The sequence below is a fragment of the Dipodomys spectabilis genome, unplaced genomic scaffold (genome assembly GCF_019054845.1).
Source record: "Dipodomys spectabilis isolate Male_0828 unplaced genomic scaffold, ASM1905484v1 ptg000176l, whole genome shotgun sequence".
Taxonomy (NCBI): domain Eukaryota; kingdom Metazoa; phylum Chordata; class Mammalia; order Rodentia; family Heteromyidae; genus Dipodomys; species Dipodomys spectabilis.
The window spans coordinates 2,407,303-2,420,464 of record NW_024870853.1 but is presented as its reverse complement, the minus strand read 5'-3'; the positions used below and the strand labels follow the sequence as shown (position 1 = coordinate 2,420,464).

General features: G+C 46.0%; 2 protein-coding genes across 2 annotated transcripts; both read right to left on the bottom strand.

Annotated features, from left to right (window-relative positions):
* Nucleotides 1-1,150: 1,150 nt before the first annotated feature.
* CUNHXorf65 (chromosome unknown CXorf65 homolog) lies at nt 1,151-4,351 on the bottom strand. The gene is made up of 6 exons (XM_042694863.1): nt 3,879-4,351; nt 3,533-3,667; nt 2,407-2,475; nt 1,789-1,949; nt 1,521-1,636; nt 1,151-1,186 (listed from the first exon to the last, which is right to left on the bottom strand). Exons 1-5 carry the CDS (start codon nt 3,895-3,897, stop codon nt 1,538-1,540), a joined length of 483 nt encoding a protein of 160 aa, XP_042550797.1. The 5' UTR covers nt 3,898-4,351; the 3' UTR covers nt 1,151-1,186; nt 1,521-1,537.
* A 299-nt stretch (nt 4,352-4,650) lies between these two features.
* On the bottom strand, nt 4,651-8,957 carry Il2rg (interleukin 2 receptor subunit gamma). The gene is given in 9 exon segments (XM_042694862.1): nt 4,651-5,060; nt 5,063-5,218; nt 5,610-5,679; nt 5,912-6,008; nt 6,465-6,627; nt 7,350-7,489; nt 7,657-7,841; nt 8,047-8,200; nt 8,795-8,957. Coding segments are annotated over 9 exon segments (1,155 nt in total). The 5' UTR covers nt 8,910-8,957; the 3' UTR covers nt 4,651-4,985.
* Between the last annotated feature and the right edge of the window lie 4,205 nt (nt 8,958-13,162).

The following is a 13,162-nucleotide window of genomic DNA, read 5'->3' as shown; positions in this document are numbered from 1 at the left end:
TGTCAATTTGTGCCTAGAAAAGTGTGGTATTGAGGTGCAGCCACATTCTTGTATAACCCAATGCAGGTTAGTGCTACTAGGGAAGAGTGCATTGAAGGCCTAGAATTAGCTCTGGGCCTGAGGGGGAAGGGAAGAAGAGGAGGAAAGGATTTAGAGTATTAAAGTTAGGTACAGAGACCTCCCTGTTCAGGCCCCTGACAGCTGTCTCTGCCCTTCTTCCCCTTCCCTGACTACAGAGGTTATGTGGAAGCCTGTGTGGTGGCAGGCAGTTGGGGGGAGGAGGAGAACTGGGAAGGGGGAGGTGGGGAGCTTTGGCTGAGGGTCTGGGAAATGAGCAGGGATGGGGGGAATGTGGATCAGGTTTACTAGCACCTGCCAGGGAGGCCATCTGGGGCTCTTCCACCCCAGTCCCCGAGGCAGCCCCTCCCCCAGTGCCCTTTGCATTGTCCCCTCCCCCACCCCTGCTGTGGGTTCCCATCATTTCCTGTGTCAGCGCCTGGCCTACCCAGATTGTATCATGTGCTAGATTGGAGTGGGGAAGTGTGTCAAATCAATAAATGAATAAATTCAATAAATGTCTATAACCAGCTCTGGTTTCTGCTGCCTTGCTGCCCCTCTCCGCTTAGGGGGAGGATGGGGAGGAAAGGCGAAGGGCAGTTGGTTGAAGGGCGGCTGGGGAGGGACTGCCCTGAGGCAGCGAGGTAGCAGGGCGGGGAATTTCAGCTTGGGAGGTAGTGGAGTGTGGTGGGGGAGGGACACCTAACCCCAGCAGGAGTTAGGCGGCTGCTAGATAGGCCTCTCTAGGGGAGGTAGTCTGGTTTGAGAAGACCCCACCCCCTACTCTGGCCCTCAAAGGCTCATTGTACTAGACTTCACAGCCTTTGCCTCACCCCTACCCATGTTCTGGCTTCAGCCTGGTCCCGTCGTCGTTCTCCTGTTCACCCAGAGCCTTCCTGGTGCCTGGGGCCTACTTGAGCCTTTGTGTGGATTTTGGGAGAAGGAGTCTTAATGGAAAAAAGGAACTTCATGTTAAATTCCAAGAATTTCATACCCGAAGTTGCTGCTCTTACTTGGTCACTTTATTAACTTAGCGAAGTCTCTCCAACCTATCAAAGTCTGTTCTGGTCTTAAGGATTGATCTGGGTGGGAAAGGAGACCCATTTTCATCAGCCCGCACTATCTTGGACTAGAAAGGGAAAGCAAATCAATTTACAAAGAGGTCCTGCTTGGACAACTTTGTTGTTGGTTGTGGGGCTTGAACTCGGGGCTTGGGTGCTGTCCCTCAGCTCTTCAGCTCAAGGCTAGCTAGCACTCTGCCACTTGAGCCACAGCGCTACTTCCGGTTTTCTAGTGGTTTATTGGAGATAAGAGTCTCACGGACTTTTCTGCCCAGGCTGGCTTTGAACTGTGATCCTTAGATCTCAGCCTCCTGAATAGCTAGGATTACAGGCATGAGCCACCAGCGCCCAGCTTGGACAGTTTTTAAAATGTAATTTCATATCTGAACTTGCTGCACTTACTTGGTCACTTCATTAATTCAACGATGTCGATCCTTCCTGCCAAAGTCTGATCTGTTCTTAAGGATTGGTCTACGTGGGAGAGGAGTCCCATCTTCATCAGTCCGCACTATCTTGGACTAGAAAGGGAAAGTATGTGAATTAACAAAGAGATCCTGCTTGGATAATCTCAAAAATGTCAAAGGAAGAAGCAAAAAGGTTAGAGGTACATCTTGGGTATACAAGTGGGATTCTGTAAGAAAATGTAGCCTGGGAAACCCGGTAGAGGTACCTTTTGCTGGCTGAGAGAAAAGTGCTGGGATGTGCTGCCTTTGAGAAGTCTTCCTGAGACGTTTGTGGAAGATTCAGCGGCAGCTAGTTTCTTGGCTTCCAAGGCTCTAAGCATCTTTAATCGGCTCTTCTCCAGTATGTCACATTGTGTTCGAAGAGCCTCTGAGAACAGGAAGAGGCCCCCAGTGCTCTGAGGAAGAGACATCTTCCCCATCTTGACCCTCCCATATTTCAAACAATCAATTGGAGTAACTTGGCATTAGGAAGAAATTATGGCTATACAGAGAAGATGGCAGAAAAATCGGGACACATGGTTTAAACTACCCATCCTCCCCACAGTGGACCTAGACCCTCCTCACTGTCTAAGGCTTCCATGATTCCACCTACCTATATTTTGTTTCATTCTTTCCTTTCTTAATTTCTTAATTTCTCTTGATTTATTCCTGCCTTTTTTCCATTCTGTTTTTCTTTCAGATACTCTTGTTTTAGGTAGTCCAGACTGACATCAGATTCACAATCCTCCTGCCTTCTTAGCCTCCCAAGTACTGGCCTGTGTTGTCTATCATGTAGCTATGTACAATACTCTCCATGTTCTTCCTTACCCCATCACACTCCTTACCAAGCAGCTCAAGTTCCGGATGCTTCAGGAGAGGCACAACAACTTTGTAGGAATTCTCAATTCTGGTTCCTGTGAACATAACAGTATGATATCCCCAGTCCTCCCTTTGTTACCCAGACTCCCCCCTACTGAAGCCCAAGATTTCAGAGCTTTTAAAACTAAACACTACCTGGAGCTAGTGTACCTTATTTCCTCCCCTTCACTTTGAACCCAAAGGTGAATAATGGACTCCAGGGGGGACATAGGATTCATGAACTTAATCCATTTTCATTGATGCAGTGCCCTTTTTCCTCTTTCTTTTCTTTCTTCTTTGTCTCTTGCTTTTTTTTTTTTTGTTCCAGTATTGGGGATGCAACTCAGGGCCTCAAACATGTTAGACAAGTACTCTTATCACTTAAGTTATGCCCTCAGTCCAGAGGCAGTGTACTTTCAAAATTAGACTGACTAGATACAGACAATTGGGATATCTGGTTTAGTGTGCTCTAGTTTACTTATACATCTGAGGGGGGATTGTTTTGTTTTCTTATTTGATTTGTTAATTTGTTTGTTTCATTATATAGGATAGACTATCCTCAAATTCAGGATCCTCCTGCCTCAGTCTTCTGAGTGCTAGTGAAGAGTATCTCTCTCTTTTTTGCCCATCCTGGGGCTTGAACTTGGGGTCTGGGCACTGTCTCTGAGCTTCTTTGGCTCAAAGCTAGTGTTCTACAACTTGAGCTACAGTTCCGCTTCCAACTTTTTTAGTGTTTAATTGGATATCTGAGTCTCATGGACATTCTTGCCCCGGGTGGCTTCAAACCATGATCCTCAGATCTCAGCCTCCTGAGTAGCTAGGAATACAGGCATAAGCCACAAGAGCCCGCAAAGAGTCTCATTTTAAAAACAATGTGGGCACCAGTGGCTTATGCCAGACTGGAGATGTGGCTCAAGTGGTAGAGTGCCAGCCATTAGTGAAAAAGCCAATTGAGAGTTCAAAGCCCTGAGTTCAGGTCCTATCACAGAGAGAGACAGAGAGAGGTAGAGATAGAGACAGAGACAGAGACAGACAGACAGACAGACAGAACAATGTTTCTGACCCATCTTGGAGACCTGGTTCTGTCTCTGGGAAACATTCCCAATATTGTACCTGGAGCCCCACGCTCCACCTTACAAACGTAGTAGGTGTTTCGAACTGTAAGGAATTTGCTTGCATATTCTGTAGGGGTCTTCGACAGGAAAAGCAGCTTCAAAGTTCCTGATTCATCACACAAATCGATGGTGTCTAGAGGGAGGCCACAGGATAATTGGGGCAGTTAAGGACAGAGAGTGAGAGCAAAAAGGGCCAGTGATCATAGGGTGGGTTGAAGAAAGCTTCAGAGATATGAGGAAGGAACTCTCTTCTTATCAGAAGGAGGGTTTGGAGACAAGAGGTGATGACCCTGGTTGGTTTTTTTCCCCCCTTGGTTACTAATCCTCTCCCCCAAATTCCTCACCTGTTTTCCGCAACCCCATTTTAGTGCGAATATAATGGAGCAACAGGAGGATAGAACAATTGGTGTTGACCAAAAATTCCTGATTATCTGAGAAGAGAAGGGATGAGGTATTCCATCATCTGTGTCATCTCTGCCTCAGCCCTCCCCATGCCCATACTCATATACCAGTTATATTCTGCTCCTCACCTCCATGTTTGATGACTATGAACATATTTTTCAAGATCATCTCCGTCTTCAGAGAGCCCCCTGATGAGTCATGTGGAAGGAATGTCTTCTACAGGCCCTGAACAACCAAAGGGGCCCATCCGGTTGGGGACTGGAGGGTCAGATGGATCTCATAGGTTGAAGAAACCCAGACTGGGCAGCCAGAAGAAAACTTATTGGCAGTTGTGGATAACCACCATCCCTAGGGGTGGGGCCTGAGGCTGCATATGAAGCATTATGAAGTCAGAAGTGGTGTATGTGGTAGAAAGTTGGAGTAATGATAAGGACAGAGGCAGTAGGCTGAAGTTTAAAAAACTTGCTGGGAATCGGGGCAAAATGGCAAATCTAACTCTAACCTGACTCCAGGAATGAATGCAGAAACTAACAGGAGAAAAATAAATTTCTAGAGCATTACTCTTCTAGTCAGTTAATTTGTAATACAAATGTAGAAAAAGTAGCTTGTACAACATGGCTCTAATGCTCTTTTTTCCCCACCCTCACAATGCCTCCCACACTAATGATACCCCACTTTTCCCCTGCCTCCCACCCCCACAACAGACATTCTTGATGATTAGCAAGAGCAACTTTATTTCTTAATGATTCAGGAACAATCGGGGGTAGGCCAAATTCAGGGTTAGGTGGAAGAGGGCGATGAAGGGATGGAGGGAGAAAGAATCTTGTAAAAGGAAGGGCTAGACTGGGGGAGATGAGAAACTTGTACAGAGTAAAGGAACAGTACCTAAGTAGGGTGATATCTAATTAAGGTGCAATCACATTTGGGGTATAAAATTTACAATAAGGGCTGGGTACATGGCTCAAGTGGGAGGCTCTGGGTTGAATCTCCAGTACCATCAAAAAAAATCAAATTTAGCCAGAGAGGGAGGTAGGATGGGTGAAGGGAAGTTAATATAATTTAGGGCTACATGACCCTGGGGTTCTAGCTGGAGATAGAAGCTCAGGCTTCAGGGTATAACATGGGAGGGGGGCCAGTAGTGGCTATGTTGGCTGCAGGGGGAGCCCCCAGGCCCCTCCACCAAGGCTCCTCCTTTTGGGGGGATCTCACTGACATGGTAGAACCGTTCACTGTAGTCTGGCTGCAGACTCTCGGCCAGTCCTTTAGACACACCACTCCAGGCCTAAAAACAGATATCTCAAGGTCAGAGGTCAATTAGGAAAAAGGGAGCAAAAGACTCAGGCTCTGTGCCAAAGAATCTCTCACACTGTCTGCAAGCATTATGATTATAGAAGGATCACTCATACTCCTGAGCCCTAATACCACTATTTCCCTGGGCTTTGCATATCTATAGTCGATTTTTTCTGTGTGTGTGTCTGCCTAGCCTATCCAACACTTATTTAGCCATATCCTTACAATACAGGTCCTGTCCTCCTTCACTCAGTTGTTTCCCCTGCCCAACACACACACACACACACACACACACACACACACACACACACACACACACACTGTCTTGCTGGCTAACAGTTGGCAGTTTACAGACTGCAGTATGCTTATGACAACGTTCTCACCGAAAAGTTCCCATGGTATTCAGTAACCAGATCCTCTAGGTTCTTGAGAGTGGGAATTCGAGTCATTGTCCTGAGTGGGGAGAAAGGGAGATCACATAGGTTAAAATTCCTTCATTACCCCCTTCCCAGCTGTTCCATATGAAGCCAAGGAATTCCCTGTTTTCTGTGTCAGTGGCTTCCCCCCATCACCATGCTCTTTGGGGGTGATCCTTCATTCCTTTCTGTCTTGCCCTCTATCTCTGGGAACCCTGGAATAACCCCAGCTACCCCACCTCATTTGGGGGTGGCTCATGAAATCTCACCTTTCCATCCAAAAATACACAAAGAAAAGGCAAATAATCACTCCCACAGAGCCAAGGGGGATAAGTGAAGCTTTCAATGCAAACCACAAAGGATTCTCTACAGGAAAAAAAAAGAAAGGAAAATGGACCTTACATTTGTGATACCTCTACGACGTGGGCACCAGGCACCGTGCTAAACGTACTCCCTATACTTATAATCTTTACAACAGCTTCTGAGAGGAAGAAATATTATCTATATTTTACAGATGAAGGAATAGGATCAAAGAGGTCAGTCCAGTTCCAAGGCCATCTTCACCATGCAGGTTCTCTGGAATGCTGCAGGGAAAGCCTACACATTCCATATCTCCCTTGAGAACCCTTTGGCCTATTTCTCAATCTACTCTCTGACTCTGATAGCACACCCTCCCAACCCTTCTTCTCAGAGGATGACTAGGGAGGGGAGCTAGGCATCTAGTGTGGAGGCTTAGGATAGGGAAATAAAACAAAACACAGTGATGATGGAAAGGCTGATTGGGGGGGTTGTGATTGGAGTCATGGATTTGACTGGCTTTACCTTTTGAAGTACTGCCTCCCCAGTGGATTGGGTGGCTCCATTCACTCCAAACCTGAGCACTTCCACAAAGTGGGTTAAAGCGGCTCCGAACTCTGAATGTATACAATTTCTGCCCATCCACACTAGGTAGGGAGAAGTACCGTCTACGATCCACTATTTGTTCCTTGGAAACAAAAGTAAGGCGAAGAAAAGGTGAGTGTCTATAAAAAGAAGAACAAATTAAAGAATATTCCTGCCTACAATTCAAGATCATCTTCTTTTTCCAAGTTCTGGTTCTGTTCCAGTTCTGAAGAAAACTGGTTCTGGCCGGGCACCAGTGGCTCATGCCTGTAATCCTAGCTACTCAAGAGGCTGAGATCTCAGGATTGTGGTTCAAAGCAACTCCAAGCAGGAAAAGTCCATGAGACTCTTATCTCCAATAAACCACTCAGAAAACCAGAAGTGGCGCTGTGGCTCAAGTGGTAGAGTGCTAGCCTTGCGCTGAAGAGTTGAGGGACAGTGCCCAGGCCCAGAGTTCAAGCCACACGACTGACGAAAGAAAGAAAGAAAGAAAACTGGTTCTGGTTCCTCCCAGTTAGTTTTCCCCCTCCTCTCTCAACCACTCAAACCACACTGAGTCCTTTACTCATGTGATTCCCCTCCCCTCCCCACCATCCCCTTATGGCTTTCTTTTGTTTCCTTGTCTGTCTGGTGTCAGGAAGAATCTGGACAGGAAAACCTAAATGAAAACTCTGGTGATGATAGACAAAGGAGTGGGGGAGGGGTGGTCAGAGAAGCTGGGAGGCAGAGAACAGAAGAGAAACTATCAGGTCCTCCTATCTGACTGCATCCTTTCACCTACTTGCTTCGCCTTAGCTACTACATCCATTTCCCCAAATCACTTACAGTCCAGCCACGATCCTGGTCACTCTGGTACTGCACCAAGTGTTGTAAACAGTGATCAAAATATCTGTTGTCCCACCTCAGTTCCAGCTGAGATTCACTCAGGTCGTGAAGTGTTAGATTCTCTGGAGCCCAAGGGATCACTGGAAATATGTGTGTATGTGTGGTTATTCCCTTGGCCTACACAAGTGGGAATCTTCAAGGTAGCACCTTTTATGCCTCCTCCTTTCCCCATCCATTTCCACGTGTACAACAATGGGGGAACACCACATCTTTCATCCCACAGGCCTCCCACTTATTTCCAGATTACCCAGATTTTGCAGTGCCAGCCTCCGTGTGACCAATCTCTTGGGTTTCTGAGGGTCCTGGAGCCGAACAACAAATGTTTCATAGAGATGGATTTCTTCTTTTTGAAACCAACAGCCAGAAGTGATGTCTTCTGCGAACAAATAGTGGCCACACTCCTGGAAGGTATTATTATCAGAGTTCTTGTACCTAGAGACAGATTGGAAGGAAGAGGCATCATGGGGTAAACTTCCCTAGCCTCACCTGGTCCGAACTGACATATAATTTATCCCATGAGAAACTAATGGGGTGTCTGGGAGACACACCTTTCTTGGTCCCCATGCTGTTTCTCTCATCTGGTTCACCTCCCCATTTCATTTCCTTCCCTATGCAACCCCCTCTTCCCTTCACATACAAATAATGCAGAGTCAGGTTGGTAGGCTGGGGCTCAGAGCTGCTGTTCCAAGTGCAATTCATGTACTCCACATTGAACACAAAGCACTGAACTTCTGGGAGAGGCAAGGTGGAAACACTGAGGGATTCAGGAGCCATAGAATTCGAGGAGAGATCTAGCTTGGAGAGAGAATAAAGTAGGAGAGGAAAATAGAAGAAAATGATTGTCAGAAGAAGAAGCATGAAAAAAAAAAAAGAAAGAAGAAGGAGCATGAAAGGTAACCACTTTTTATAAATAGAGATAACAAAAAACAAAGATAATAAAAATAAGCTTGATGCAAGTGAGTCACACCCGTAATCCTAGCTACTCAGGAGGCTTAGAGCTGAGGATCATGGTTCGAAGCCAGCCATGGCAGAAAAGTCCATGAGACTCATTTCCAATTAACCACCAAACAAATCCAGAAATGGAGCTGTGGCTCTAGTGGTAGAGTGCTAGCCTTGAGCAAAAGAAGCTCAGGGACAGTGCCCAGGCCATGAGTTCAATCCTCAGGACCAGCACCAAAAAAAAAAAAATATATATGTATATAATATATATTAAAATATAATTAAAAACAGAAATGAAGGAACAGTAGTATAAGGCAATGAACCCTTCCCCTAGCCCTCCCTCTCTTCTCCAATTCTGCCCACATTGTTGTAATGACCAGATTTCTCTACAACCCCTCCCCATAGCTTCCCTCTCTCCAACCCCCTTCTGGCCTCAGATTTCCCACCAGCTGTGGCGTCTTCATTCCCACTGGGCTTGAGGACTGTGGAGTTCAGCCCCACCCCCAGCAGAGGCAGCTGCAGGAGTAAGAGGGGTTTCAGTAGCAGTGATGGCTTCAACATGGCGTTTGCAATTCTTTTCCTGGGTGTAGTCTGTGTCGGGAACCTAGGCCTCTCACCCACTACCCCTCCCCACCCACACATTTCCTTCTGTCATAACTTCCGGTGGAAAGAACCTTAGAAACCAGGCTTTTACAAGGGGTGTGGCAAAAAGGTTCAGTGATACAGTCTAATTCCTCTGGGGCACTGAGTGCTGCTGTAAGGTGGCATTGAGACTAAGTTGATATGTCCAAGATTTAAGAATCCTCTGACCACAGGAGGATAAGATCTAAGGTTCATGGTTCAAAGCTAGCCTGGGCAGGACAGACTGTGGGACTTTTTTCTCCAATAAACTACCAAAAAACCTGGAAGTGGAGCTATGGCTCCAGTGGTAGTCTTGAGCAAAAAAGAAGCTTAGGGCCAGCGCACAGGCCCTGCATTCAAACTCCAGGACTGGAAAAAAAAAAAAAAACAGCTGGAAGTGAAGCTGTGGCTCAACTGGTAGAGCACTAGCCTTGAGCAAAAAGCTCAGGGACAGTGCGCAGGCCCAGAGTTCAAGCTCCAGGACAAGCACAAAAAGAAAAGTAGGCCAGGTGCTGTTGGCTCAGGTCTGTAATCCTAGCTACTCAGGAGGCTGAGAACTGAGAATCGTGGTTCAAAGCCAGCCCAGGCAGGAAAGTCCATGAGACTTATCTCCAATTAGCCATCAGAAAACTGGAAGTGGTGCTGTGGCTCAAGTGGTAGAGCGCTATCCTTGAGCTGAAGAGCTCAGGGACAGAACCTAAGCCCAGAGTTCAAGCCCCACCACCGACAAAAGAAAAAAATGGAAAGGGAAAAGGGAAGGGAAGGAAGAAAGAAAAGAAGAAAGAAAAGAATCTGCTGACCATTAAATTCTGACCATTAAATCCTGGGGAAGTACTCTGTCGCTCTGTCTCTCTGTTTCTGTCTCTGTCTCTGTCTCTCTCATACACACACACACACACACACACACACACACACACACACACACACACACACACACACACGGGCTTAAATTAACGGCCAGGCACTGTCCCTTAGCTTTTTTTTTTTTTTTGCTCAAAGCTATAGTTCTAGTATTTGAGCCATAGCTCCCCTCCTGGCTTTTTGGCGATTAACTGGAAATAAAAGTCTCCCTTGGATTTGTTTACCTCAGCTGGTTTCTGGCTTTTAACCATGATCCTCATATCTCATCCTCCTGAGTAGCTAGGATTATAAGCATGAACCACTGACACTAGTTCAGAGCATCTTCTCCTCTAAATCATTATCTTTTATACTGGAAGATTTGGACACCCTTCCCACACATTTTATGCTTCATTGGTTCAGTCACCATTAAATCTGTCAAAACCAGGTGCTGGCAGCTGACACCTGTAATCCTAGCTACTCAGGAGGCTGAGATCTGTGGATCAAAGTTCAAAGCCACCCCAGGCAATAAAGTCTGAGAGACTTTTATCTCCAATTAACCATCAGAAAACCAGAAGTAGCTCTCTGGCTCAAAATGGTAGAGCAGTAGCCTTGAGCAAAAGAGCTCAGGAACAGCTCCCAGGCCTTGAGTTCTCAAGCTTCACGAACAACAAAAAAATCTCTTTTCAAGTTCAACTTTCTCAAAAGGATGGAAAATACTAGGTTGGCTCATGTGGGCACATATATATCTATTTTTCCTCTAACCTAATCTGAACCGGAATACCTACATTAGCTGCTGTCTGAGCTAGGTCCTTGTTGACATAGGTGAGATCTGACTTCAAAATGGAGGACCAACAATATTAGCTGAAATCTCCCCAACTTTTTTTTTTTTTTGGTCGGTCCTGGAGCTTGAACTCTGGGCCTGGGTGCTGTCCCTCAGCTCTTCAGCTCAAGGCTAGCACTCTACCACTTGAACAACAGCGCCACTTCTGGTTTTCTGGTGGTTAACTGGGGATAAAAGTCTTATGGACTTTCCTGCCCTGGCTGGCTTTGAAGCGTGATCCTCAGATTTTAGCCTTCTGAGTAGGTAGGATTACAGGAGTGAGCCACCTGCGCCTGGCTGATCTCCCCATCTTTTCCCTCCTACTTCTCCCTCTTTTTTTGGGGGGGGGGGTCTGGTCATGGGGCCTGAACTCTGGGCCTGGGCGCTGGCCCTCAGCTCTTCAGCTCAAGGCTACCACTTGAGCCACAGCGCCACTTCCAGATTTTTTCTTTTTGCTTATGTGGTGCTGAGGAATTGAACCCAGGGCCTCAGGCATGCAAGGCAAGCGCTCTACCACTGAGCCACCTTCCCAGCCCCCTCCCTCTTCTTTTTTTGTACTGGTCCTACATCTTGAACTCAGTGCCTAGGCACTGTCCCTGTGCTTTTTATTTTTTTTTTTGCTCAAGACTAGTACTCTACCACTTGAGCCACAGTGTCACTTCTGGGTTTTTCTGTTTATGTGGTACTGAGGAATTGAACCCAGGGCTTCATGCATGCTTCATGGTTTTTCTGTTTATGTGGTACTGAGGAATTGAACCCAGGGCTTCATGCATGCTCTACCACTAAGACACATTCCCAGCCAACACTCTACCTTTTGAGCCACAGATCCACTTTGGGCATTTTTGGTAGTTTAGTGGAGATAAGAGTCTCAGACTTTCCTACCTGGCTGGCTTTCACCCACTATCCTCATCTCAGCCTCCTGAGTAGCTAGGATTATGGCTGTGAGCCACTGGTGCCCTGCTCTGCCTTTCTTTTTGTCTTTCCAATCTCACTTCATGGCATTATCACCCTCTTAATTAACTAGACTTGAAATTTCAAGATCTTCACCACCCTCCCATACCCTGAGAATCCAATTGGCCTTGCTTCTGTGGCATTTCTCCCAGCAGTTTCCTCCTTTCCATTACCACAGCCACTGTGCTAAATCGGCCTTTCATTACCTCTAGTCATGATTATTACCGGAACCCACGAATCTGTCTTCCTTTCTGAAGGCCTTGTGCTCTCTCTCTAATTCATTCTTCATTCTGTAGCTAGATTTACCTTCCCCTGAAACACAGATTATTGGAGAATCTATTTACAGAAATTGTTTATCCAGCCAACATTTATTGAGTCTTTCATATGTGCCGAGTACACTGTTTATGTTCTGGGAACATACAGACAAATAAGACATCCTCATCAATCCTAGATGTTCATAGATAAGCAGGGAACACACAAACAAATAATACAATATAATGTAATATGTTCCACAGAAGCGAGGTAGATATTCTCCAAAGTATATGAGCATCAAAGAGGAAGTAAACTAAATTGACTGAGATGGAGAGAAAAGCTTTACTGAAGAGGTGCTTTTTGAGCAGAATCTGAAAACAAACAAACCAGAAAACAGGGTAGGACATCAGGCAGAGCATTTGACTGAGATCTTGGAAAAAACTGTCTTATGGTCTAGGATGTATTAATTTGTGTTGCTATCATAACGGGTTATACCACAAACTGTATAGCTTAAAACAAAAATTCATTTTATCATAGTCCCAGAAGCCAGAAATCTGAAATTGAGTTGTTTTTGTTGTTGAGTTTTGTTTGTGTTTTCTTGAGGCAAGGTTGCACTTTATAATTCAGGATGGACTTGAACTTGTGATTTTGCTACCTTAACCTCCCTAGTGCTGGGATTAATGACTTTCAACACCATACTCATCTCTGCTCCATGCCCAGCTATGTTTTGTTTTGTTGTTTTGTTTTGTTTGCCAGTCCTGGGACTTGAATTCAGGGCATGGGCATTCTCCTTCAGCTTCTTTTGCTCAAGACTAGCACTGTACCACTTGAGCCACAGCACCACTTCTAGATTTTTCTGTTTATATGGTACTGAGGAATCAAACCCAGAGCTTCATGCATAGTAGGCAAGCACTCTACAACTGAGACACATTCCCAGCTCCCCAGCTATGTTTGTTTGTTTTTCTTAGGTGCTTGCTGGCAGCTCAGATGTGTAATCTAGAAGGCTGAAATCTGGAGAATAGAAGTTCAGGCCAACCCAGGTAGAAAAATTCAGTAGACTCAATTTCCAAAATAACTAGCAAAAACATGGCTGATTGGGTGCTGGTGGCTCACTTTTTTTTTGGGGGGGGGTCCGGTATTAGGGCCTGAACTCTGGGCTTGGGCACTGTCCCTCAGCTCTTCAGCTCAAGGCTAGCGCTCTACCCCTTGAGCCACAGTGCCACTTCCTGCTTTTTTTCTTTTTGCTTATGTGGTGCTGAGGAATCAAACCCAGGGCCTCATGCATGCAAGGCAAGCACTCTACCACTGAGCCACCTTCCCAGCCCCTGGT

Bases quoted from the DNA above. Each gene is read 5' to 3' on its own strand.
- CUNHXorf65 (XM_042694863.1), bottom strand. The intron at 2,476-3,532 runs GTACAATATTGG...TTATGTTCACAG, and splicing joins GGTGGAGCGTGGGGCTCCAG to GAACCAGAATTGAGAATTCC. The intron at 1,950-2,406 runs GTAAGGAGTGTG...TCCTGTTCTCAG, and splicing joins TCCGGAACTTGAGCTGCTTG to AGGCTCTTCGAACACAATGT.